Here is a 27,336-nt window from a genome sequence, read left to right as displayed (position 1 = left end):
AGCATGGGGACCATGGGAGCAGGTAGAAAGGGAGGGGAGAAGAAGAGAGGGGATGGGAGGAAATATATAGCTCAATAACAACAATAAAAAGGAAGAAAATCCTAGTATTTGTAACAATGGATTAATGATCTGTAGTATATTTTGTCAGTCAGACACACACACACACACGCACACAGCGCATGAGTGAGTGGGATACAAAGGAAGCAAACTTACAGAAACACACAGCACAGTGGTGTTTGTTAGAGGGTATGGAGGAGACGTGGCCACAAGGGGACAAGTTGTAGCTAGGAGGCAGACATTCTGAAGATTTATCAGATAGTATGGTGTCCAAAGTTTTTAATGATTTATTACATACTGGAGATTCTAAGAGAACAGATTTTGAATGTTATTATCAATAGAAAAATGTTAATGATGTTAGGTGACTGTTGTTTGAATGACAAATGTCCCTCATAGGCTTATGTAGTTGAACACTTAGTTCCAAAGGTGATGGCAATGCTTGGGGAGGTCATTGTACAGTCTTGCTGGAGAAGGAAGGTCACTGGGGGAAGGCTTTGAGCCTATTTCCAGTCCCTACACCCCTGCTCCCTATGTGAAGACAAAACTCAGTCAACCTACAGCTCCTGCTCTCGGATGAACCCCATCATGATTGACTCTGCTCTACCGGAAGCATGAACCAAAACAAAACCAAAACAAACTCTCTTCACAAAGTTGTTTATGTTTAGAGTGTTTTATGACAGCAACATACAAGTAACCAAAACACTGAAAGATACATTAAGTAGTTTGATTTATGTTTTTTACAGTATATATACATTTATCATATATATATGTGTGTGTGTGTGATAAAAAGTATCACATTATATACTCTCTCTCTCTCTCTCTCTCTCTCTCTATATATATATATATATATATATATATATATATATTAGTGGTACCTGTCAATTTAAATATATTTGAAAAGTAATTTTAATACACTGGGAATGTCTCTTTAAGGGTAAGTTAAGGATGGTTTTAGGACTGAGAATATGGCTCAGTTGTAGAATGCCTGCTTAGAATGTGTCAGACTTAAGTTTGATCCCCAGCTCTGCAAAAAAAGATATAAAAAAATATAGCATGCATGAGGGTGGCTTTCATTATACACAAACACCATGAAAATACATATAAGATACCTCACAACTTAAAGGATGCTTCCCCTTACATTTCACACTGCAGAGATAATTCTACCTCCTTCACAGTGTGGGTTCTGAGCATCCTGAATGTACATGCAAGTTACTGCTGATAGGACACCAGATCTTTGTCACTTCTTGAATAAAGCTGGCTAGTTTTCAATAGTAACAGATGTAAAATTCTTCCCCTGGGGCTAGAATGAGTGCTCGGCCATTAAGAATACTTGCTACCCATCCAAAGGACAAGAAGCCAATTTCCAGCACCCACTTGAGACACTCACAATCAACTACTCATAACTTCAGTTTCAGGGGATCCAGTATCCTCTCCCGGACTCCATGGGCACCCATTCACACAGATGGTACACACCCACGTAGAAATACACGTACATCACATAAGAAAAATAAGTCTTAAAAACAACCTTCTCCCTGGCCAGTTGAGCACCAAATGTCTCAGCATGCATCAGAAACAATCATGAACAGACGCTCAGGACTTGGCTTTTAACTGAGAAGCGCGTGTCCATAATACCACAGTTTTCCATTCTCTTTGCAGATCTCAGCCTGACAGACGCTAGATAAGGAGAAACTCAGCCCAAGTGTAACACACTTCAAGTCCCAATCCAAAGCAGCGATCAGTCCCTTCCCCCTTGAGTCCTAGTCAACTGACTTGCCCCTTGGCTTCATCTGCCCTGCTCCACGGTACTCTATAGTAATAGCTAAGGAATTCCTAAGGACATTTGTCCTCAGCCATCTTATCTGCATGTGTTTCCTGTCATACAGATTTTTATTTTTCTTCCTTGCCTCTCAAATAAATACATTACAAAATGAAGTTTTAAGTTCTATTAGGTAAGGCCAAAATAAACACCTAATTAAGATTTCAGCCGAGTTTACTTATGACTACAGACATTTTTTAAAAAGAATAATATATTCAATCTGAATCTAAAATTTACATTGTGACATGTTAGTAGAAAATCATGAATTTCCTTTTCAAAACTCTTAACTTTGATGTTTCTGGAGGTTTTTTTTTAAAGACAAGTTCTGGAAATTTTCACCCAAATGCACACAATGAGCAAAGAACCACAGCATCTTGCAGCTTAAAGCCTAAAATGGAATTCATAAACATTGCCATTGATGACTAGTCAGCACGGGTGACCAAAAACTCAAGGCCAAAGAATCTTGCCTCCCCTAACTGAGTGATCTTGGCTGATTGGCTCAACCTTTGGGAGTTCTCAGTCCTTCTGTTTGAGGCTGATCTGCCACTTTGCAGGTGACCAAAAGTCACCAAGTTCATAATCAGGAGTTGGCATGAAGATACATAAAAATTGACATTCACATTAAGCAGAATATTCCAGAAATCTGACCAAATGTCCATAATCATTAAAAAGTAACTAATAAGAAACTCAGAAAGTCAACCTACAACTAAGAATTAGAAAGGAACTCACAGACACACAAGCATAATGGGTTATTATTAGTGATTTGTGGGGCTCAGGAATAATACGTGACACCTCACAAGATTGTCAATGTGGCTTTGATTAAGCATGGGGAGAAAGTACTGGAGTGGCTTTGAAATTTCTAACCTAGTAAAGTCAGGAAAAGGAGACTGGCAACTCAAACACTCACAGTTAAAAGAGATCCCCAACGGACTTAAGAGACTCGGGCTTCTGTAAGGAATAAAATTACGAGGAAAATAATTTCGGTTCCAAGTCTGGCTTTGTGTTGTGGGACTGAATTATGTGATTCTGTCTGGGTGTCTCTCAAGTATTTTTTGTTTTGTTTTGTTTTGCTTTTACACACTGAACTGAATGATAACTTTATTAAGAGAGAAAACTGTGATTATTTGGAGAAACAAATTTTTCTAGTTGAAGAATACCAATGAATGCATTTTGTTGATTTCATTTCCAGCTTAAGCACTGTAATAGAGAAGATTCCTCTCAGTTTTCCCTGATCTGTTCTCATGGGGGTGTGTTATTCTTTCATTGATCCTGAACATCCACAAGTCGTCTTTTAAAAATTCTGTTAGGGTCCACAAACTGACAGCAAGGCCCCTTTACAGAAGGCAACAACCACACAACTCATTGAACATGGAGAAGTTGAGTCTGAGCCTACATAGAACCTTTACTCCTACGTTCTAGTGTCTATGACATGGAAAGGTCCTCTGCAGGCTACCAAAAGAGAAAGGTAAACACCAACCCAAACACAAAACCTTTGATCTACAATCTGCCCTTGCAAAACATGCTAGGGCAATGGCAGCACAAACCTTGTGGGAGTAACCAGCCGAGGTCTGGTTTGACTTAAGGCCACTCCACGAGATGGAACCCATACCTAACACTGCTTGGGTGACCAAGAACCAGAGTCCAGATAGCCCAGAGACCTAAGGTAAATCTAAATATTACTGACCATTTTTCAGAAAAGTAACAATATAATAACTCCTTATGATATTCTGCTACTCATTGCTCAGTGCCTTATTCTGCCATCACCAGAGAGGCTTCCTGCTGCAGCAGATATAGAGACCCACAACCAAACATTATGGAGAGAGAGAGAGACAGAGAGAGAGAGACAGAGAGAGAGAGAGAGAGAGAGAGAGAGAGACAGAGAGAGAGAGAGAGAGAGAGACACCTTGGAACACAGTGCTCTAAATGAGATGTTTCCATCAATCCCTCCATCCAGAGCTCAGGGTATCCCATGGAAAATGAGAGAAAGGATTTGGGAAGAGAAAGGATGGAGGATACCAGGAGAAGAAAAACCTCTAAATCTACTGAACAGAGCTCATATAAACTCATAGAAAATGAAGCAACAATCACAGGAGCTACATGGCTCTGCACCAGCCCTCTGTGTGTGTTTGTGTGTGTGAGTGTGTATATGTATGTATGTGTATATATTACAATTCTCAGTTTAGTATGTTTATGGGATTTCTGAATCTATAAATGAGTGAGTCTCTGATTCTTGTGACTTCTCTTGGATCTCTTTTATTTTTCTGTTGGCTTTTCTTATCCAACTTCAATATGATGGTTTCCATTTTATCTTATCGTATTTCATTTTGTTATAAAACCATTGTTTGGGGCTGGTGATGTGACTCAGTGGGAAAGGTGCCAGTCACAGAAGCCCGAGTTCTTTCACTCAAGTTCTGGAATCAGCATAAAGGTGGGACAAGAGAGTTGGTTGCACAAGAGTTGTCCTCTTCTACTCGTGTGCCCACAACACACACATCATATACACATACAATAAGAACACAATTTAAAGTAGTTAAACAAATAAAAATTCTGTTTCACAAGGGAGAAACAAACTTGATCAACAAGTAATCTAATGAACTGAGCAGATAGCTTTTAGAAGACAAAATAAAGATGGCCAAAGATCATTTGAAAACAAATTCTACATTTTTAACCACGAGAAAAAGGCAAATAAAAACTGCACTGAGATTTCAAGTCGCACTAACCAGATGACTGTCATCAGGAAAACAGATGACAAATGCTGGCAAGATTGCAGGAGAAATGAAACTCACATACACTCTTGGTTGGAATGTAATATGGTGGGGCTGTTATGGAAACCAGTGGCCATGTGATCCGGTGACACCACTCCTGGGTGTTTACCAGGATTCTAAGTCAGCATTTCACAGGGATTCTTGTACAGTCGTGTTTATAGCTGTATTATCCACAAGAACCAGGATAAGGGAAGTCTAGATGCCCATCCACAGGTGAGTGGATAAACAAAATGTGGCAAAGCCACACAATGAGATTTTATTCACTTGATGTGTCAAATTATGTACTTTGTAGGAAAACAGGTGGAATTAGAGACTATCACACTAAATGGGAAAAAAACAGGCAAAGAAAGGTGAATATCTTTTTTTTCTTATTTGAGGAATCTAGACTTAAGAATAAATATGTATTTATATATACAGACATATATATTACATATACATATGAAAGTAGAAATAGAATTGCAAAAAGGAAGAAAGAGGTCTAAAGATAGTGGAGGCAAGAACAGTAATGAGGAGGAAGAAAGGTAAACTATGACATATTTTGTTTCATTATGAAATATCAAGGTAAATACACATACATGCATTTATGACATGAAAACAGAAGGAGTTTTGGGGGAACAGAAGGGGATCAGTGAGAATATTGAGGAGGGAGGATGATGACGGTTGGACAGTTTTGAGTAAGGTATAATAAGCATGGAAATGGTGTAATGAAATCAACAAATTTATTCACTGAAATTTTTAAAGATTATATATAGGGATATATACAGGTATATAGAAATACACATACGCATTCAGTAATAATTGATGGAAAGGGGCCATGATTTTCAAGGAGAGTGGGGAGGGTACAGGGAAGGATTAGAGGGAGGAAAGGGAATGGGGAAATGTGATTAAATGACAATTTCAAAAATTATAATTTTTCTCACTTTAGTTTAAACCTGGTGAAACAGGCATCTAGTCCTCCTGCTTGGTAGGCCAAGGTGGGAGGCTCAAAAGTTTGAAGAGTTCCTGGACTTCAGAATGGGATGAAGCCCAGCCTGGGCACCTTAGTGAGACTTTCTCAAAATAAAAAGTAAAGAGAAAGCTGAGAACAGAATTCATTGGTAGAGCCTTTGCCTACCTCATGCGATGCTCAGCCTCCATTGCAACAGAAACACACATTCCAACCATTGTAATTTCACAACATTTCCGGTAAATAACACATTTGGTTGGTGCTGAAAGTGATCTCTTCTAATTTCTCATCTTCCTCTTCAGAACGAGAGTCTTTCATGCCAATTGGCATGACCAGGGTGCCACATATCCATCTACCACATACTATCTACCTACCATACTATCACATCATACCTACCTACCACATACTATCTAACCTACCATACTATCATACCATATCTACCTACCACATACTATCTACCTACCATACTATCACATCATATCTACCTACCACATACTATCTACATACCATACTATCATACCATATCTATCTACCACATACTATCTACCTACAATACTATCACGTCATATCTACCTACCACATACTATCTAACCTACCATACTATCATACCATATCTATCTACCACATACTATCTACATACCGTACTATCATACCATGTCTATATACCACATACTATCTACCTACCATACTATCACATCATATCTACCTACCACATACTATCTAACCTACCATACTATCATACAATGTCTATCTACCACGTACTGGTGCTCAATGAGCCTTCCACATACGGAAGCTGGCTTTGATATAACTGACCTGACCTTTACTAAAAAGTAGCCCCAGGCAATAGCTCTCACTGCTCATAACTGTTCCTTCCCTTCTAGTCTCCTTTTATGGCAAGAACCAAACCCTGGAAAACACATTTCTAGAACTTTCTTATGAGGAGGATTCAGGATGAACAAGAAGTGGGAAATAGGGAGCTTGTTCCTTTCTGATAGCACCTGCAGGCAGACTCTTAGTGGTTGGTGGCAGATCTGATGCTTCATCACGTGTCCAAGCCACTCCCAGATGTTGTCCTGACATCCACGTCTTCGGTGTGCTTTGGTCAGCTGAGATTATGTTCTATGATCTCCACACTTCTAGATTCCATAATCCATGGAAGCTGCTCTTTTTCCCGGGGTTTACAAGTCTCTCAGCTGCTATGTTAATTTCTTCCCCAATCGTAACAGGCAAAATGGACTCTATTTTCCTACCCATAACCAAACCCAACCCTAACTGATGCACTAATGACAAAACAGAGCATTTAGGGCAGGTTTCATGCCCTTTGACGCAGAAGAGAGCATTATCTGCCCCACGAAGCTGAAAAAGACCACTCTATCTTAGGAACTTTCTAATAGATTATAAATGGCAGGTGAAACAAAGTCCAAAGACAGGAAACATTAGCCAAGTAACTATGCAGAATTTAAAGTTTTCCAAGTGAAGGGAAGTATTTACAAAGTTAATAAATAAGAAAATTTCATGTGTTTTTTCCAAGAGAAGCAAAAATATATAATTGATATATAAAGGAATCCCCAAGTCAATTCACAAAAAATAAAACTTCAATAGGAAAACCACTGTTGATGAGAATATAAACTAATTCAGTAACCATGGAAATCAGTATAGAGATTCCTCCAAAATCTGAGACTACCTCTATTATATAGCCCAGTTTGTACTGCTCCTAGGTATTCAACCAAAGGACTACAGGTGAATGCATCACAAAGATACGTGCACAGCCCTGGAGCATGGTTCACAGTAGCTAAGTTATAAAACTAACCTAACTGTTCATCAACAGAAGAATCTGGATAAAGAAGATGTGGATATATACACGGGCGAGTTTTCTGTCATAAAGAAGAACAGGGTTACGTAAACACTGGCAAAACTGACAATATCGCAGATTTCTCACATTCATAAGTGTCACAAGTCCTTCTCCGCCCATGCCAGCTTCCTACTCTAGCTGTGCCACCATCATGAATTGTGTGCCTGTCTACTAAGAATACTGGAGTGAAGGAGACAGCTCAGGCAACAAAGTGCTAGATATGCAGCCGAAAGAACTGGATCTGATCCTCCTCAGCCATGTGAAAGACATGTGATGTGGCATGCCACATTATCCCAGCCCTGAGGAGGTGGGAACAAGAGAATCCTTTGATTAGCTATTCTAGCCAAATTGGCAAGCTTCAGGCTCAGCGAGAGATCCTGCCTCAAAAACTCCGGTGAAGAACAAGTAAAGAAGACAGCTGACCTCTACCTCTGGCCTCTGCGTACACTCAACACACATGCACATAAACAAACAATCTCATGAAAAATATATATCCAGGCTCTGCATCTGTCAAGGACTGAGCAACAAATGTTTTGGGCACTGCAGTCTTCCACAGTTCTTTGTTACAACTGCCTAGTACTACACTCAAAGTCAAATCAAACCATAGCCAGAACAGAGGAGAGTGAGCTTGACAGAATTGGAGAAAAATTTTAATATATGAGCACAAAAATTGAAAATCCATATGATTTTCATGTGTGATAAAATTTTCTTTGAAGTGTTAGCCGCTTTATTTATTCCTTTAAATTCTTATATAGTATTATATCCCACTAGATAACCACGTATGTGCATCTATTTCACCTGCATACATGTGGACTCTAAGCATCCTTGTAAAAGTCTATTTCATCTGATAAAGTAACTGTAATTCCCAGGCCCACCAGCAGAGCAAAAGAGAGGGCATCTGCTATTCAGGACAGTTAAGGTTTTCTTAGGGACCTGGCCAGGAAAGGGGATCTTATTTATTTATTATTTTATTTATGTTCCCCCAATATAGTAACTTTGATCACCTTTATATGTTTGTGGACAATTCATTCTTCCCTGTTAAGTTTGTTTATTGGCTTTTCTGATGGATAATAATCAATCATAAGTTTGGGAAATCGATACTTCCGTGTGTGTGTGTGTGTGTGTGTGTGTGTGTGTGTGTGTGTTGCATATGCCTTCTCTCGTTTTTTTTATTTATTTTTTGCCTTTTAATTTTATGAGGCTTATGATCATGTTGAATTTATTCCTATCCGCTGTGCTTATTTCAGCACAAAAAGCCATGGATCCCAACACCATTGTATTAGTTACTTTTCTTCTCACTCTGACAACAAAATAACTGACAGGAGCGACTGAAGGGAGAAAACACGGGTTTTGGTTCACGGTCTCAGAAGATTTCAATTCATCTAGTGAAGAAGCCACGCCAATAGGCAGGCTCTGCACGTCCGGGAGAGCTTGGCTGGTCACATTCTATCAACCAGGAAGCAGACAGAACTAGATGGAAACTAAGGCAGGGTTCTACTTTCAAAGGTTCCCCATCCCCCATAGAAACCTACCTCTGCCAATCGGGTCCCATCCTATATCACTTCTACAACCTCCTATGACTGTGTTCTACTGGGAGCTAAGTGTCCAGACACACGAGCCTGTGGGACACATTTCACATTCAAACCATCACGCAAACCAGAGCAACCATTTATTGAAAATTTAATCTTTTTTGTTTGCTTGTTTGTTTGCTTGAGAACAGGGTTTTTTTTTTTTTTTTTTTTTTTTTTTTTTTTTTTTTTTTTTTTTTTTTTTAGTATTGGAGCCTGTCCTGGAACTCACTCTGTAGACCAGACTGGCCTTGAACTCACAGAGACCCCCCTGTCTCTGCCTCCCGAGTGCTGGGATTAAAGGTTTGTGCCACTGGCAGAAATTCAATCTTTTTGCTCAGTGGTGGTTATTATATCTCTGGGGCAGGGAAAAAGAGAGGAAAGGGAAACACTCCTTATGTGGCCTAGGGGGCAACATAGATTCCATGCTGCCTCAAACTCCCTCAGTTAGGATTTTTGACGGTCTGTCCTGAGAATATACCCAGACTCTCCCATTGCCATTGCTCTTCCTGATGTCTGGAATATTCTTTGCATTGTGCTTGCCCACGGCTGATTCCTCTTCATTGCTCAGGTAGAAGTTAAAATGGCCGCTTCCCCATGACACACATCTCCTAAATCACCTGACTCTTGGAGACACTCTTGTCCTTTGCAGCAGTTCTCACACCACTGTCTGAGATGATGGTGTCTTAGTCTCCACATGTATTGACTCTCCCTTGACAACATACATTAATTACATGCGCAGGGACTATCCTGTCTCTCCTCTGTAGTTTCCACTTCTTGAATAATTCATGGCACCCTGTAAGCCACCCACAAGTGTTTACTGAATGAATGGCCCAGTTCCCATGCATTCATTCAGAAGTTTCCCCAGGATAAATTATTCAGTACAATTTCACTTTTATTGAAAAAGTAAGTGTGCCTGCGTCAGGGTTGGGGAGATTGACATGTCCTGTTAATGTGTTTCTCTAGCGTGGAGATGAGGACAAGCCTGAAGATACCCTGAAAAGACACGTAGCCAAGCTGAGAAACACACATGGGTGTCAGCAAACAGCAATGCTGTTTTCTGGGCCGTATATGAGTGCCCCTAAAATTTGATATTTGGGGCAGTCTGGGTAGAGATCCCAGTGAGTAGCAATGTCTACCAGCTTTAGGTCTTTTTATATTGGGAAATATGTATTTCAGATCAACAGTGGGGTGCAAGATTGCAGAACGCAGGACACAAATGAGTAAAAGATTTCTCCAATGCGTTCAGTGGAAAGAGAAAACCTGAAGTGAGGACAGATCACCAGGGGAAGGGGCGGGAAAGCTGAAGCTATACAGGTGTGAACAAACATTTCGCCAGATGGGACAATCTGGAGAAATTATAAAGCTCTTGATTTCAACTGGGAAATACAATAAGTTTGGCTCTAGCATTCACTCATCACTTCCAAGTCTGTCACCTCAGGGACTTTGTTCAAGCTGTTGCAGGAGCTGTCCAGACAGTTTTCATCAAGAAAGGGGAAAGAAATCTTTAAACATTTAAATCTTGATCATCATCAAATGTGTGCTGTAAAGGTTACATTTAAGTTGGAGTTCTGCATGTGAGAATGAAGAATACTGATATGTAAAGTTCAAGATAAAATGATGGCCTCAGATAATCCTTTGTCTCAAAGAAACAAGCCCAAGAAAAGAGCATGAGCCGGGTTTTATGTCACAGAAAATTAAACTTCCGGAGGAATTACTCTCAATCCCCCCCATTAAAATGCTAAAGAAAGCTCTGGGGCTCCATTCTTGACTGTGGGGAGTTCTCAAGTGTTTAAATAAATTTCTGACTCTTTTCTGTCTCTGACGCTCAAGGGAGGTTTTATTCTGATTGAATGATATTGTGTCAATCACTGGGATTGGTGATTTAACTCACATATGCATTCTCTATGTAAGTAGGTATGTACATATTGTACAAACACTCATGCGGTATGAATGAATGTCATACTTTTGCCTGCCAGATTGAGTTTCCATGCCCTGCTCTCCACACCAGAGGACATAGACTTTATCTGATCTCCATGTCCGAGCTTCCCTTACCTACATTCCTGTAGCTCTCTCCTACTTTCCATTTAGTTCCATCCTGCTTTCTCCTTTCTCTCTCTCTCTCTCTCTCTCTCTCTCTCTCTCTCTCTCTCTCTCTTTCTCTCTCTCTCTCTGCCATCCTTCTTATCTCCAACTTCTCTAAATCATTTCCTTAAACCCGTCTACATGGCAGCCTCGACGGCACATCTTGTGGTCCCCTCACTTGGGTGGTAAAGGCAGGAATGTTATGATTTTGAGGCCAGTCTAGGCTAACTAGTAAGACCTTATCCCAAGACAAAATAACAACACACAAATGAGCAAACAAACAAATGACAAAAGTTTTACACTGTGTAAAGATGCGTCACTGTGGTTAGCTTAATACAGAACTGAATTTAATAAAGAGCTAGGCAGGAGAGATAGGTGGGACTTCTGGGAAGAGAGGGAAGCACTGGGAAGAAGAAGGGTGAGGACACCAGAGAGAAGAGGAACAGATGGACAGAATGGAAGAAAGGTAAAAGCCATGTGGTAGAACGTACATTTATTTATTTTTTAAAAAAAGGTTAATTTAAGTTACAGAAGCTAGTTGTGAGCAAGCCTAAAGTAAAGGCCAAACTTTCATACTTACTAAAGAGTCTCTGTGTTGCTATTTGTGAGCTGGCGGCCCAAAGAAAAGTTTGGCTACACAAAAGGACTGGTTACATAGCTCGTCCTCAGAATGTTTTTCTAGTTTGCATACGATGGAGTTCTGTGCCAATGCCAACACCAAATAAACAAAGAAGGCTGTAAATTCTTTTTTCAAGTTGAAAACATATTTGGTTATTTTAAATTTTTCAAGCAGTAATGTGTTTTGCATGAAGCTTCATTCTCCATGGATTTTAGTGGTGGGCACCAAGCAGTGTTACTAACAACGGTCCAAGGCATTTTCTCTATTATTTACCAATAGGATTATTTCACATTCTCGGGAACACGGAAGACCTCAGAAAATTATTGTACCTGGTTGAAAGACAATTTGTCATCTTAGAGTTGTATCAGTGATGAAAGGCTCTTTCTTGGGTTCTTTGTGGCAAGAATGGGCCACAGAAGTTCCTTTTCTTGCCTGCCTTCTCTCTTTCCTTTCTGGTTAAGGTAACTGAATATAGAGTTCTGTAAGAGGGCAACCGAAAGGACATTAGGATTCAACTTCCTGGATACACTTTCTGCTCATGGTAAACTCATACAGCCGTTCACAATTTAAGAATAGAAAAATGAATTATTCTGTTCTGAAAATTGTGAAACTTTTAAATTCATTTGTCAAAACCACAATTTCAATGTTTTTCCCCATATGTAATCAAATATTAAGATGCTTAAATAAAATAAATTTGTGCCTTTAGAGCTTAAATAATAATGTTCATATGGATGGGTTTGGGAAAGGAATAGTAATGATTATATTACAATATCCCTATTTTATATTTTTTTCTCTGGATGAGAACCTAATTTTTCTGTAATTATTTCCATATCTAAATCATCTTTCATAGGACAGAGAACCATTCCCAGCTTCTTGTTTTGAATAACCATAGTAGCTAGCCAGTGCTATTTAGAGTTTTGTTTAGCAATAAAAATGAATGAGTTTTCTACATCACATAATGTTATTTGAAATGTTTTTCATATGTTACTTGACTAAAGTTTTATGTAAAGTTTGTTCTGAAATTACATATGGACTTTTGTTGGGACACTGTAAGCAATTTTGGAAGACGGGAATTCTGCTGATTTATATGGTGCAGCGAGAGGAGCAAGAAATTAGAAATAAAGAAACAAACCAAAAAGCTCCCCAAGAGAAATAATAATCCATCTGTAGAAGACTAGCTTAGGAACCAAGACAGAAACAACTCCCAAGTGTGGCAGAGAGGCTGCGGGGCAAAGCTGACTGTGGTTGGACTGTTTGATGGAACCATCAACTTCAACCTCATTTTCTGCAATTCAGTTCGCTATATCCGCATTGGCTGGGATGGTTTTCTCTCTTACCTAACAACCCCAGCTATAGATGTACACACATACGCATGCATGCACACACACACACACATGCACACACACACGCACACACACACACATGCACACACATGCATGCACACACACACGCACACACACACACTCACCACTTTTCAACTCTGTCTCTATATCATTTCCTCCGATTTAAGCTTTCCTTGACCTACAAAATCCACACGTTTCAGTCAAATATGGAATCTTTCTGCACCCCTAAATTCTTTTTTATTTTCTGCTGCTAGCACACCTCTACTTGGAAATAAATTTCATGCACTGGTTTCCCATAGGACTTAAATGTTTTATGGACAGACTGTCATGTCTGTCTTGCCCATTGGCTTTGTGTGATATAAAACAATCCCACTAACCAAGTCAGGAGTCTGCTGGATTACATCCTCGACCCTCATCAACCCCGTGGTCCACAGTTCCATCCCATCATCACTTTCTGCTGATTGCTTTTCTAAATCTCTCTCAAATCCCCAGTCGCTGCATTTCTTTCTGGCTCTATTGCCTCATCCCTCATAGCAGCCACCGTGCCCTTCAGCTGCAATTGCTGACATGGCTTGCTGGTGGGCTGTTTTTGCTCAAGTGTGCCATCTTCAACCCCATTCTCAACCCAGTGGCAGAGGTTTTTCTCACTGAAAAGTCAGCCAGATAGAAGCTTCGTCTTACCAGGGTGATTCTTGTCACTTCCAACTAAAGAGACTTTAATTTGGCTCCTTGAATTTTTCATGCTTATTCTCCCTCAAGTCCCTCTTCTAGATTTTTCTCTTTCTCTTAGAATTCTCTTTCTCTCAAGGAATCACCTGGAATCACATGCCTTGACCAAGAGCTTTCAATATGGGTTGTGTATTACATTTACTTGTCAAAGGTACAGCATGTTTCTATTTAATGTCCAATCATTCCCTTGCATTGAATAACGAAAATGTCTCAGTATGGTAGTCCCAGGAAGGTCACTGGCTAATGAAAATGTCAATACGACCTCAGGGGAATGCTTTTAAATATAGTATCCGATTGGGTTTCAGAATAAGGGTTATGTAAACTGGCTTCTCTTGGTAGCATGTGGGAATGTACACAAGCTAACTCCTGTTGCTTGGCTGAATATTCCTTAGAATTCCATCTCCTTTGTAAGAAGATGATGCAGTAAAAATGACCCCAGCCATTTATCTAATGAAACAGTTCATGCAATTTAAATTTTGAAAATAGATTTGTTTGTGTGTGCCTGCACACTTGGGTGTGTATGTGCTACAATGCATGTGGCGATCAGAGGACAGTCTTGTCGAGTTGATTCTCTCTTTCCAGCCTTTTGTAGGCCCCAGGGATCCTCCTCAGAATGCCAGGCTTGTACAGAAGGCATCTTAGCTGCTAAGTCATCCCATCCATGCCATAATATGATTTAAAAAAAGACAAACCATTCCTAATGTTATTAAAATAGGCACTACAGAATCCCAGACTTCTGTCTGCAATTTATACTTTGGAAAATCAATGTCCAAGATGGACTTGTCCTCTAGGAGATTTCCTTAGATTCTACCCCACCCAGGTACACCCAAGCTATGAGGTGAGCAGACACAAAAGTATATTCATTTAGCAAGTGCATGCAGAAACAGTGGTCAATCTATTGTCTAGCTATTCTGTTACTGCAATATTCCATGTGTTCTGACTGTGCATAGCATCCACACTTGCTCCTCATTCCAGCTTTCTAGGTCTCTTCATTCTCAGCTGACTACTTTGCCTTTTACTGCATTGATAAAAATCTGAAGTCAAAGTGAAGTAAAAGGTCATTTTCTTCCTGCAATCCATAATGCATCAGCCACTTCCCTCTGTGTTTTTTGTTTTTGTTTTTGTTTTTGTTTTTGTTTTTAACTCCTCCTTTCCAGGTGGGACTGAGAATGAGCTGTTTTCCTTCATGATCCTTCAAGGTTATACTTCCTGTTTATTTTAGAACCTGACCTATTCCCATCTATGTGTATCACCCTGTTTTTCAGTCAGTATTGTTCTGGTACATTCCCTCTGGTAATTTTCCATCATATTGCAACCATGCTATGGTAATCATGTTTGATTATTACATTTCCCTGGCCCCATTTCAAACTTCTCATGCTTGCTCTATCCTGTTATCTTCTCCCAATCATTCCTTGACGTATTTCCTTGAAACTACTTTTTTAAACCAAATACATAACTTTCAGTTAGGAAAGCAAATTGTTTCATTCCACATCACGTTTGTTGTTGACAACGCGACTTTCATTTAACAGGACACTCAATACCTTGTGCACTCCTCTTTATGCCTGTCTTAGGGTTTTTGTTGCTGTGAAGAGACACCATGACCACAGCAACTCAGAAAAACATTTCATTGGGGTGGCTCACTTACAGCTCAGAGGTTCAGTCCATTATCACATGGAGGGACGTGGCAGCATGCACGCCCTTGGTACTGGAGAAGGAGCTGAGAGTCCTACATCTTATAGGTAGCAGGAAGTGGTCTGTCTCACTGGGCATGACTTGAGCATTTATGAGACCTGCCTCCACAGTGCAGCAACACACTTCCTCCAATAAGACCACACCTACTCCAACAATGCCACGTCTCCTAATAGTGTCAACTCCTTTGGGGGTCATTTTCTTCCAATACCAAAACCACCAAAACCCCCAATACCTTTTTAGAGGTTGTGGTACTATGGGACTCAGTTTCAATCAATCTATATATCATCTCTTTTCTTCTCTCTCTCTCTCTCTCTCTCTCTCTCTCTCTCTCTCTCTCTCTCTCCTTTTGGTCTACACTTGCCCCAAAAGTAAGTTATTGTCTTAAAGCTCCCGTGATTTCCACACTTAATCCCAGGCATCTTGCACAAGGACTGAGTCTGTCCCACAGCCTGTTAGACATTCATTTGGAGGTCAAATAAGCTTCTCAAATTTCTCATATCTGGATTCAACCCTTGATAGTCCCACCAAGGCAGACTCCTTCTCCACTGCTCCCAGCCTCTGTCCAGTTGCCCTGGGAGCTAAAGCCAAACTTTTATTTCTCTTTCACACAGTTTATCTGATCCAGAATGAGATCCTACTAACTGAAATGTAAAATCCAGCTCTGCCCATCTCTCACTCTTCACTGTTCCTATTTATGTCAAGCTTTTTTCCTTCTTTGGACAGTAGTAAGAGGTCCCTGCCTTATCCCCTTGGCTTCTGTTCTGGCTTGGTAATAGTCCATTCTTTATCCAAAAGCTCAACTTATCCTTTAAAAACACCATAATTCAAATAATCCTGCTTCCTACCCAAAACTTCCCATTTTTTTTTTTTAGTATAAAACCCAAATCTCAACTCTGACTATTAAAGTACCATATAATTTAATGCTGGTCAGCACACTGAAAGACACAATCCCAGGTCATAATATTAAATGTTTACATTCTGAAAGAGCAAAATTCATAAGGTTTGCAGTGCCAAAAATCCAAGATCTCTGAAATCACAATCCTGAAAGATTACAGTGCCAAATGTTAAAACCCCCAAACTCTCCAAACCACAATTCCCTCTGAAGGGGAAAAGCAGGAAGGAAAGTCAAGTTCTAGGAAAAGATTTCCATGGTTTGGCTGGACACAGAATGGCTGCATCATGTCAGGCAGAACAAATGCATGGAAGCCTGCTAAGGCATTATTTTGAGTGTGTTTCCAGAGAAGAGTACTGTATCCAAATGGCCTGAGGCTTTTAGAAAGACTTTAGAAGGTTCTGGTTCACTTTATGTATTTTTGCTCTTTTGACTCCATGAAATTGCATTAGCACAATGTTGACTTAGTTTTTATGCATTGTGAATGTACTTAAAAACGTCCATGTTTCCTCAGTGGATGAAGAGATGTTCTTTGTATGTTTGCATTTGGGAAACATAAAATGTCTACAAATCTCAACTCTTTGGGTAACTGTGCGTTCAGTGGTGACTCATTGAGGGGCTATTTTTAACTATGAAAATTTAAGCTTGGACATGTATACAATGTATTTCGTTCAAATGCACTCCCCTGCACCTCTTCCCAGATCTACTGCCCACCAAATCTTCCTTCTTACTCCAGGTACTGTTTGTTTGTTTGCTTGTTTGTTTGTTTGTTTGAACCAATGAGTTCAGTTGGCTCAGGAGTCAACTGTGGACAAAGGAATAGGAAGACTGTAGGATCCTGAGGTGATGGAGATGGGAAACCATGACTGCCATGAAGTCTCTGACAGTTGTTATGAAACACTTTGCTTTAGAGCCTCCATCACAGTATCTCAAATGACCACAGTCAAAAGGCGGGCTGCACACAATTACCAACCTCTATAAGCTACATTTATACTTTTTCTTTTTATACCTATATCCTTTTTTAAGTGTGTGTGTGTGTGTGTGTGTGTGTGTGTGTGTGTGTGTGTGTGAATAAATACACACAGAGGCCATGGGCCTTCAGAACCATGTGGCTTAGGGATCATGACTCAGTCTTACCTCCAGTGTCTCTTTGATCTAATGTTCTCTTTCTCTGACTCTCTTCTTTCCAAGTGCAGGCCTTTCTCTATTGCCCACATGTATTCACCTCCAGATTTTACCCTGGACAACACTCTAAAACACCTCTCCCTCACAGGCTTCACTTAGCTGAGACCTATTCTAGAGTATCATCCCCTCAATGAACTCTTGTTGGCCACTTGGGTTAAGCAAATTAATAGCCTCCACATGTCTACAAACCTACAGATAAGTTATGAATAAATAACAATAAAGGAGAGATGTGTCTACAATACAACTGAGATGTTAGTCACCTGACCTGAAGACAGGCAGGGGTTCCTGCTTATTAATGTATTAACAGGAGTTCTGCAGAGCAGAAAAGGAGGCCCAGAAGAGAGCCATGGAGAAACATGTGGTCAACAGTGTGAGCTTTAAAAATGGAAAGGGCCACCAGCCAGAGCGTGGGGCAGTCTGCAGCCTGGGAAAGTCAAGGAAACAGCATTTCCCAAGAGCTTCCAGGAGGACCAGGGCTGTGCCAAGATCTTGATTTTAGCTCAGGGAGACCAATTTTAGACTTGGATTTTGAAAGCAGCACAACAATCAATGTGTGTTGTTTAAAACCCCTCAGGTGTGCGTTAATTTTCTGTAGCACTAAGGGAAAGCTGATGATCCACCCTGTCTGAAATAAAGTTACTACCTACCGGAAAATTCGCTCGTATGTACCTCTATGGGTTTCAGCAGTTACATTTCGCAAATATTTCCAACAATCAGGAAGCTAGATGGTCCACCAAGCTGCCCCAGTTCCCTCAAGCTGCCCCAGCTCCCTCCTGCTGCCCCTTCCAAGCTGGTTCCTCCCCTTTGGAATGAATGTTCAGCAAGGATTTCAAGAGAGACCCAGTTTTGTAATGGACACTTCATCTTTACAAAAATAATCCGAAGAGCAGAGGATCGCTTTTTGGCGGTGTCAGCAGACCTTTGCAGTACTACCCTTAGCATCAGAGATCCCAGTTCTGGCCTTTCTGCATGGCTGAGATTGACGGGCACTCCCCCCAGACTGTCTGGTGACATTCATCCGCGATCTTCCCATCTGCGTTTCATAACAGGGCAGGACTGCTGTGAGAGGCAGAGTGTTTCGAGTATAAACCACCTATCAGCGAATCGGCTTGTTTGCCTATCTCAGATCTTACAACGTGGCCTACGACTGACATTACTTCTAATCTATTTTAGAATTTGTTATACAGATACACCTCCTGTGCAGATACACATGTTTTTGGTAAGCATGCACTTAAATTCAATTTTGAAAAATTAGACATTTTCATTAAATGTACTAAACATGTTTGTTGTCTTAAAGATGAATGGATGCTTCTGATGAAATCATCACTAGCTTTCTATCTATCTTCCACAAAGATCTGTTTCTGTAGCCAGACAGTACCAGTTGAGTGCACCTATGAAGACATCTCCACGGTGTTGGCCACGATCCTCATCCTCATCATGGATGTAGGAATCTGCACAGGGCTCCAAGTACACACCTCAGCCAATCAGCTTGAATGTCAAAGCGCAGTTTTCTTCTTTCAGAATAATTTCAAGACGATTTTCGACATTTCTCTTAGAATGCTGCATCTGTTGCCTGGAGTATTCTTGCCAAGAACCTGGAAGCCTGTTCCATCACACAGACTTCCAGCTTCTTGAAAGAATTTTGCAGATTAAGCAACAGGCGCCTAGTGTTCATACTACTCAACTAGCCGTGGAGCAGATCTGTTTTCCATTTCTAGTTGGAGTTTCAAGGGCTTCCTCTTTCTAATTACTTCCTCCCTCTCCTTTGGTTGCTAAGCACCGTGGGGTCCGCTGCCTCCTCCCTTCTCCTATCAGGACTCAGTTGTGTTTGTTGTGGGGAAGTCTAAGCCAATGGAGATTCCTTTAGGAATGGGTGGTAGGTGTCTTTATGAGGCCAGCATATTTAGACATAGTAGCCTCAGGGATTGTTCACAGAAAAAGACGAGGGTCAGCTGAATAAGTCTTGGTCAGTCAAGATGAGCATATGGCTAGTAATATTTCTGCATATGCATTCATATACCTATTACCTTCCATATGCCAACATATATTTCTGCATATATAAATTCATCTATGTATATTTGTGAGTAGTCCAACTTCACTTATTTATTTATTTATTTAGTGATGGAACTTAAACTCAAGGCCTCATCCATACCAAGAAATCACTCTGCCAATCAGATTCAGGCCTCATCCCGTTATCATTCCTTATCCATATCAGTTTTCTGGGCTAGGGATTGACCCTGACTTCCCACATACTAGGCAAGCATTCTACCACTAAGTGATAGCTCCACCTAAAGATGGGTCTCAGTTGTCCAAACTGAAATAGGACTCACTCTTTAGCCCATACAGGCCTTGAATTGTCAACATTCTGACCCCAGGCTTCCACATAGCTGAGATCACAGGTCTGTATGGGCACTGCTAGCTCCCTTGCGGATGTTCAAAGGGGAAGGTTATCACTAAGTCCCCTCCCCCATCCTTTCAACTGAGCTTCCTGGAGTGCAGCGTTAGGCTCTTCCCAAATCCCATCACATCCATGTTCTTCCTTCTGTCATTAGGTAGCTCTGACCTATATTTTCCTTTCCCTTTGTTGCTGAAGAAAACATGATCCTCCCTCGCCCCGGGAATGAGTGCCAGGAGAGGGAGAGGCTGGAAAAGCAAGGCTCCTGTCACCCACATGTTCCCACCTCACACATGAGGAAAGTGGAGGCGCAGCCCACACTATCACAAAACAAGCCAGTCCCAGCGCCACAGCCATATGCTGAGAGCAGTCCGTATTCTGGGCCCAGGCAACACAAAAGAAAACAGATCCCACAAAACAAGGAATTTCATGTTCCAAGCCCAACCCCAGCAAAAAAACAAAAACAAAACAAACAAAACAAAAAAACCCTTACAGTTCCGGAACTTTGAAATGCCCTAATTGAATTACCTAATATTTGGTTTTTTGATTATTTTCCTCTCTCTTTTCCACAAAGACACTACACTGAGGCAAATTCTGGAAGTCTTTCTCAGTTGGCTTAAATCAGCAGCACCTCCTACCTCTTCCTGTTCTTTCTCTCACGTGGGTCTCCAACTCTGAGTGGATCCCAGCTGTCTAACTCTGCACTCAGTACTGCTGTAACCATTGTGACCATAAATTCGCACATGCCATTAGCTTTCTCTTCCAAGGCTGTCACTTGAGAATCAAAATCTGTCAAATATTTTGGGGCTGGTGCTTGGTTGCAGTGGTCAACCATTTACTCTTTTGTGATCCGTGGCTGAAAATGTCTAGTTCATTCATCCCAACCTTTACCAGAAGGATTGTATTCTACTGATTCTTATGTCATCCACACACTGCTGTGCAAAGTGGAGGGGAAAGAAGAAACGAGCCTTGGAGCGTCACATGCATGTGGCAGATGTGAGGTTTTAAGCTCTCTATGACAGGGGCACAATTCAGAGGCAAAAGTGAAAGAAATCGATTCGGCAGCTAGAAGGAATTCCACCACACTGAAGTGTGAGGGTCAGAAGAGAGAAGTGCATCTTGGGAACGACTTGATTTTGTACAGAGCAGGAAAATTATCTGCTCTCTGCACCTCCCCCATCACCATATGCTGCCTTTAAAATCCCTCCTTCTTGACTTGAAAGGACCAGAATTTGACGGTATTCATGCGTTTGAAGTCCTGGGCTATCGGAAACTTCCTCTTGTTTTGTATTTATCACTTGATATAGCAAAAAATGAAATCCAAGATGATTGATAAGGTAAAGATAAATGAAAAGCACTAAGCTAACAAGTAACTTTTGAAAGGAGGCAGTTAGTTAGTCTTAAAGAAAATAAGGTAAGTTCTAAAACTAGATTACATGGCTAGCTACTTCAGTGTCTAACCTGAGAACACTTGGTTAAGAAGCAAAACAGGAAATGGTGAACATCCCAAGGCTAGGAGAAGTTGAAACAACATGGTTGAATAAGCAGATTTTCTTAGGTATCTTGCCTTGAGATACAATGAGAAAAGCAGGCAGGTGAAAGACATGAATAGTGGGTAGCGCCACAGAGGAATGCTGACAACATAGTCACACACGTGCCTGACATTTTCTACACTGTTCCATGGATGCCACCTTGCTCGTGTCTCTAAGTCACAGCCCCTATTTTCTCAAGAAAAGGTATTGTCTTCCTTTTCCCAGGAAAACTGTGGAGGTAACTCATTAAGGACTCTGAGCAAAGATTCAGTGGAAACTTAAATAAACCAGGGACATTGCAACTCATAATTTCCACCAAGAACATGCCTACTTCTAAGTCTTTGCTTTCTCCAAAACTCTTGCCAAAATTGCCACTTTGTTTAGCCTCTTGGAGGAAGAAGACATTTCCATTGGGATTTGCAGATCCACCTGTGTTGGGCAGGTGAGGGTTGGGCAAGAGTAAAGGGAGGGAAGGTGCACAGTGATTCTGGGGCTCAACAGACCCAGTCATAATCCTGAACTTGCACTCCAAGAAAACCAGCTTTCTCCCATTTCTGGAACAAGTTCAGAAAACAGCCTACGGCTGCTACTGTGCCATCATGTGGTCTCAGCCATAGTTTTGCGGTTGGTTTTTTGATTCACAAAATGAGTTTTACATAGTTGTTTTGTGTAAGAGATTAGGAGTTATGAACAGGAGCACAAAGGGGCTGCTATGTCGTAGTCACCACTCGAGTTCATGCATCTACAACGTTGACCATGAGACCAGAGTTGGCGGTACCTGTTGCCACCTTCACCAAGTTCATGCATCTACAATACTGACGGTGAGACCCAGAGTTGGTGAAGCCGGTGGCCACCTTTCATCCAGATTCTAATATCTCCGTCTGCTCACAAAGTCCATGCTCAAGTAGAAAGCAACTTTGAGGGTTTCTGCTGTCCCTTCTTTGTGTTCACATCTTTGCACCAACTTACAGCTACTGTCGATTCCATTCTCCTGGGCCATATGAATAGAATAACTGGACAGTTTGGGCATGCAGTAACAGTACCCACTCGGGAATATACAGCCCATCTCTGGGCTTCTGGCTCCCCTCCCAGATCTCCTCCTTTCTAAAACAGCAATGACAAAAGAAATAAAACAAAACAAACATGCAAACAAACAAAAACCTGTTTCTGGACTCACAGTACCCCCTCTCGGTTGACACGGGAATTATTTTTTCTTTCCCAGAGATTTCTACCTTATCTTTCAGTGAAACTTCTCTCTCTCATAGGTCATGGAAGCATTAATTCCAGTCTGATCCTTCATTTCTCTCAAAGACTGTGCAGCCTTTTTTACTCCACTGCTTTTGAAAAAATAATCTTCTTGGAGCTGAGGAGACAACTTGGTCAATAGAGAGCTTGCCACGTAAGTATGAAGATTGGTTAGGTCATCAGGCACAGGAGAGCACTCCCAGTGCTGAGGAGGTAGAAGCAGGGGATCCCTGGTGCTCCCAGGGAGAAGAACCATCACACACACACACACACACACATACACACACACACACACAATCTTGTGTAGTTATTTCAGGAATACCCATTTCTTTTCCCTTTCATTCTTCCCCTTTGTCCCAATTATGAGTTCTCAAATTACTGTGACTGTGGCTGGGAAGTATAATAGCTGCACCTCTCTACGGAGAAAAACCTCTATCCATCTAGAGGCTGAGGGTGTAGCTCAGTAGCACAGCATTTTGCTAGTATGTGCATGGTACAGGGTTTGATTACTAACCCTCCACATAAACACAAAACAGAAATCCTGTATCCATTTTCAAAACATGACCCCAATGCCTAAGTGCTGAGAACCCTGCTATGTCTTCAGAACCATACAAAGAAGCTACGGACCACTTCAGCATTCTCTGAGTAACAAAGGTCTTTCCTTAGTAGTGTTTTCCTCTGTGTGTAATTGCCAAAGTTGTCCTCACTTCTCCCCTTCTGTTCTGCTGCAATATAAATCGAGCTACAATATGGGCTAAGTGCATTCCTGTGGGCCATTCTGGAAACCCAAACACAAGCTTTCTGCACAAGGCTGCTAACGAAAAGTGAACTCAAAGCCCCAAACAATTGCTTTAGAATGAATGTTGGAAAATATTAACCACTGCAACTTAACATGGAAAGTTTTGGTTGGAGAGGTCAATTTAAAAGTCAGTTTGATGCCTGGATTCTGTGGCTTTTATCTATTAAATTATGACATTAGCTGAGATTAGCACTTACAAAGATACTCAGGTATAACTTGTCTGGTCAGACATCAATTTTTCCTCTAGAAAAAAGAAAACACTAACTACATCTTGGTTTCATACATTATGGAATGTCCTAGAAAGTTATTAAATTCATTTATATGACTAGACATTGCTACTTGGAAAAAAAGACCAACCATGTCGAAATTGAAATGCTTCTTTTCTTGAATGCAAATTCAAATCACACAGTGATTGGTACCTTTATGTGTCAAGATTTGAATTTAAATTTCCTTTTAAAAATATAGATTAGTGGCTAGAGAAATGACTGAATGGTTGGCTGCTTGCTATCCTTCCAGAGGCCCTGAGTGAAATTCTCAGCACCCACATCATTTGCCTCACAACACCCATAAGTCCAGACACCTTCTTCTGGCCTCTATGGGCACCCATACACATGCAACACACACAAAAAGATGCACACGGAGATAAGTAAAAACAAATCTTTAAAAATATAAATTATTTGGGGTCATATAATTTAAATGGCATTGATTTCAGGCTCATGTGATCAAGTCTTAGATGAACTCTTTGTGTATTCATGTGTGTATGGTATATGCCTATGTGCATACGTGTGTGCTGGTGTGTTTACCCAGGTTGCATATGTGGAAGCCAAAGCTTGAGGTTCTACCCTTCCCAGTCCCTCTCTGCCTTATTGCTTGAGGCAAGGACTCTCACAGAAGCTGGAACTCACAGTTTTAGCTAAGAACAGCTCATCAAGAAACACCTGACATCTTCCTGCTTGCCACCCACGCAAGCACTGAGGTCCCAGGCTCGCCCTAGGTGTTCAGCTATGACATGGTGCTGTGGATCGCAACTCAGGTCCTCATCCTCGTGCAGCAAGCACCCTACCCACCGAGCCATCTCCCCAGCCCCAGAAGTTTGGTCTTAAACTAAAGATCAGGAAGGAACTCAAACTTTATTGCTTTATTTACAAGAGGTTTCAATTTTCCAGCTGCTAAACTTAAGTGTAAAAAATAAAAGGTTATAAACCTGGCATCAAACTGCTGAATTATTTAATAGAATAACAAACAAGATATAGTGACCCTCAATGGGCATGGAAATACAATTTCAAAAATGCTTTTATAAAACATTTTTCTAATTCAGTCATAATTCAAGGTAAGGTTTGTATAATTTTTTCTTTAAAATTGTTCCCATGTTCATAGCCCTGGAATTACTTCCCTATCAACCTAAATGATACAAATTAAAGTCACAAGTACATACCACCCAATCAACTTCATCAAAATTCTGTGAAAATGGACATTCTATATAAATTCTAGATGCATGACATCTAAATAGCCAAAAAAAAACACACAAGGAAAGCAAGAATGATGTCATAAAATAGCTGTGCTATGTACAAGGTATGTTAAACAACTGTCCATCAAACCTTGTCAAACCCTGTCATTTGATCTGACATATTTGCATTTTTGAAAAGCGATATTTATTCTCTGATAATACATATCATTTGAATGCTAACGTTTGGGCAGTACAAGCTAAAACACTGACGATAATGTTTTCAAAACATTACTTTTAAATTATTTTCTTAGGACCCAAAGAGAAAACAGCAGACGAAACACAACCAGACTGAATTGTTTAAAATGTATTTTCCTTTTAATTAAATAAGAAACATCTGTCTAGGGATTTTGGAAATGAATGTAATCCATCTACACTCTGCCTGTAGTATTTTGCATTCAGTGACCAATATTTTGAAAGAAAATTCTCTCTGTAAAGAATTAGAACGGCAAGCACCCCAGGTTGCTGTCTGGATCTACTGCAGGGGAAGTCTTGCCTCTGGACTTGGTTACTAGAAATTACAAATGCTCCGAAGCCAGTCTTTTTCCAAATCTGTATTTGAGGAACAACCCGATTCTCTCTACAGTCAAGGTGAGGTGGTAATTCTGGCTGTCCTTGAACTCACAGAGACCCACCTGCCTCTGCCAACTAAGTGATAGGATAAAAGGCATGCGCCACTACGTCCCACAAGGTTGTGTATCTTTCTATTCCTCGCAAACATCCACACCCCGTTAATGCTCACCTCGGAACATTAGGGAAACAGAAGTTACCAGATTCTGCCAAACACTTGGATTTACGTTAGTAGGGCAAAGAGAATGCAAAGTTGGCACGGGAATGGCTCAGGTTCTTTTTTAACCAGGGGTCACAGTGCGGAATACCATCACTTACTGGTGGTGTCAAACGGTATCTGCTTGCATTGTGCAGACCCCTCTGCGGGCCAGGGACAGTAGTAGACAGCTCCGCCTTCCACGATATCCGGCTGGCTAGTGTTGGCTTTGGGCGCCCCCACCAAGACGCTGGCTCTACAAAAGGGTTTGAGAAAGTCACTTCTCAGGGACCTGTGCGCACAAAATTCAGTCCATAACAGCATACTCACTGGACTGCCATAGGGAGCACAAACAGATTTACGATGGAAGGACTGTCAAACTTGATTTTCTTTTTGGAAGACTATGAACATCAAAAACCTGGTTTTGGGAGAGGCCGCCAATGTTTCTGAATATCTAGCTGGAGGTAGGTGGAGATTGATAAGGAAAAGCAGAGGACAGATCCCAACTGCCTGCAACCTAAGGCACTTGCACCGTGACCTTAGTAGACACGAGCTCGGTAGAAACAGACTGTATTGTCATCTTTATTTTTAAAAATTAGTCTATCTGGTCTCATTCTCTCCATTGTATGACGCTCCTGTCTTTGAATCCGGACTTATACACAAGTGGAGTGTCTTCAAGGTTCACAGGGCTCATCTATCTAGCATGAACCATGAAAGAAGAAACTGGTAGGAAATAGACTCCTAGTAGGCAGTTGGCTAGAATCTCAGACTCCCTTTCCTCTAGGCTGCGGGGACAGGCGAGGAGGAACTGGTACAGGACCCGGGAGCCCGCCACTAACCCAACCCAGAAACTTACGTGCGCACATCAGGTATGTAGAAGTCCAGTGAATAGCCGAAGTAGCTGCCCTCGGGGCCAGTGTACACCGTGAGCTTGTCCACATCCAAGTTGAATGCCAGCGTCGCGGGGGACCACAGCATCCCCAGCGCGGCCGAGATGCAACAGAGACGCGCGAACGGAGGCGCCCGGTTCCCCGGGGGACCGCGGTGGGTTCCCGCAAACATCGCCTTCCGCCCCGAACGCTGTTTACCCGGGATCGGGAGCTGTGGAGTCTGGAGGAAAAGGTCTGATGCTCCCCAGAAGCCGGTGTCTCCGGTTGGTGAGCTCGGCGCATCCACAGTGACAGTCCGCGTCCTGTGCGGCCGGCGATCCCGTGGCTCTGGGCTTACAGCGTCAGATCCCGCGCTCGACCTTCTCCAGTCTAGGGCCGGCGCGCTCTCGGCGCCCTCCAGTGGCTGGTTCCCAAGCTGCGGGCCGGAGCCTGCGCTCCAGGACGGGGGCAATCTCCAGATGCCTTGTTGGAGACTGCTGGGTTTCTACAGTAGTTGAGATTTTAAAGGCCATCTAAATTTCAAGTCATTATTTTGGAGAAGTAGTGTTCTAGTTCTAAAAAGAACGAAATTGTATTTTCACACAATTGCGCGGCTCCGATGTAAAAGTGTATCCCACCTCCAGAAAACAGTGATTATCTGGGTACCACCTCTACTC

General features: G+C 41.4%; 1 protein-coding gene across 1 annotated transcript in view; it reads right to left on the bottom strand.

Moving 5' to 3' along the window:
* The window catches only part of Itga8 (integrin subunit alpha 8), a 172,498-nt gene extending 145,471 nt beyond the window's left edge, over positions 1-27,027 (bottom strand). Inside the window, exons 1-2 of the mRNA XM_087896358.1 lie at positions 26,647-27,027; positions 25,913-26,046 (exon numbers count right to left, since the gene is read on the bottom strand). Of these exons, the coding sequence (XP_087752484.1) occupies positions 25,913-26,046; positions 26,647-26,852 (340 nt within the window). The 5' untranslated portion in view covers positions 26,853-27,027. The remainder of the gene's footprint in view (positions 1-25,912; positions 26,047-26,646) is intronic.
* Positions 27,028-27,336: the final 309 nt, after the last annotated feature.

This window comes from Myodes glareolus, chromosome 14, assembly GCF_982192425.1.
Source record: "Myodes glareolus chromosome 14, mMyoGla1.1, whole genome shotgun sequence".
Taxonomy (NCBI): Eukaryota; Metazoa; Chordata; class Mammalia; order Rodentia; family Cricetidae; genus Myodes; species Myodes glareolus.
Note: the sequence above shows the minus strand (reverse complement) of the source record. Positions and strands in the feature narration are given on the sequence as shown.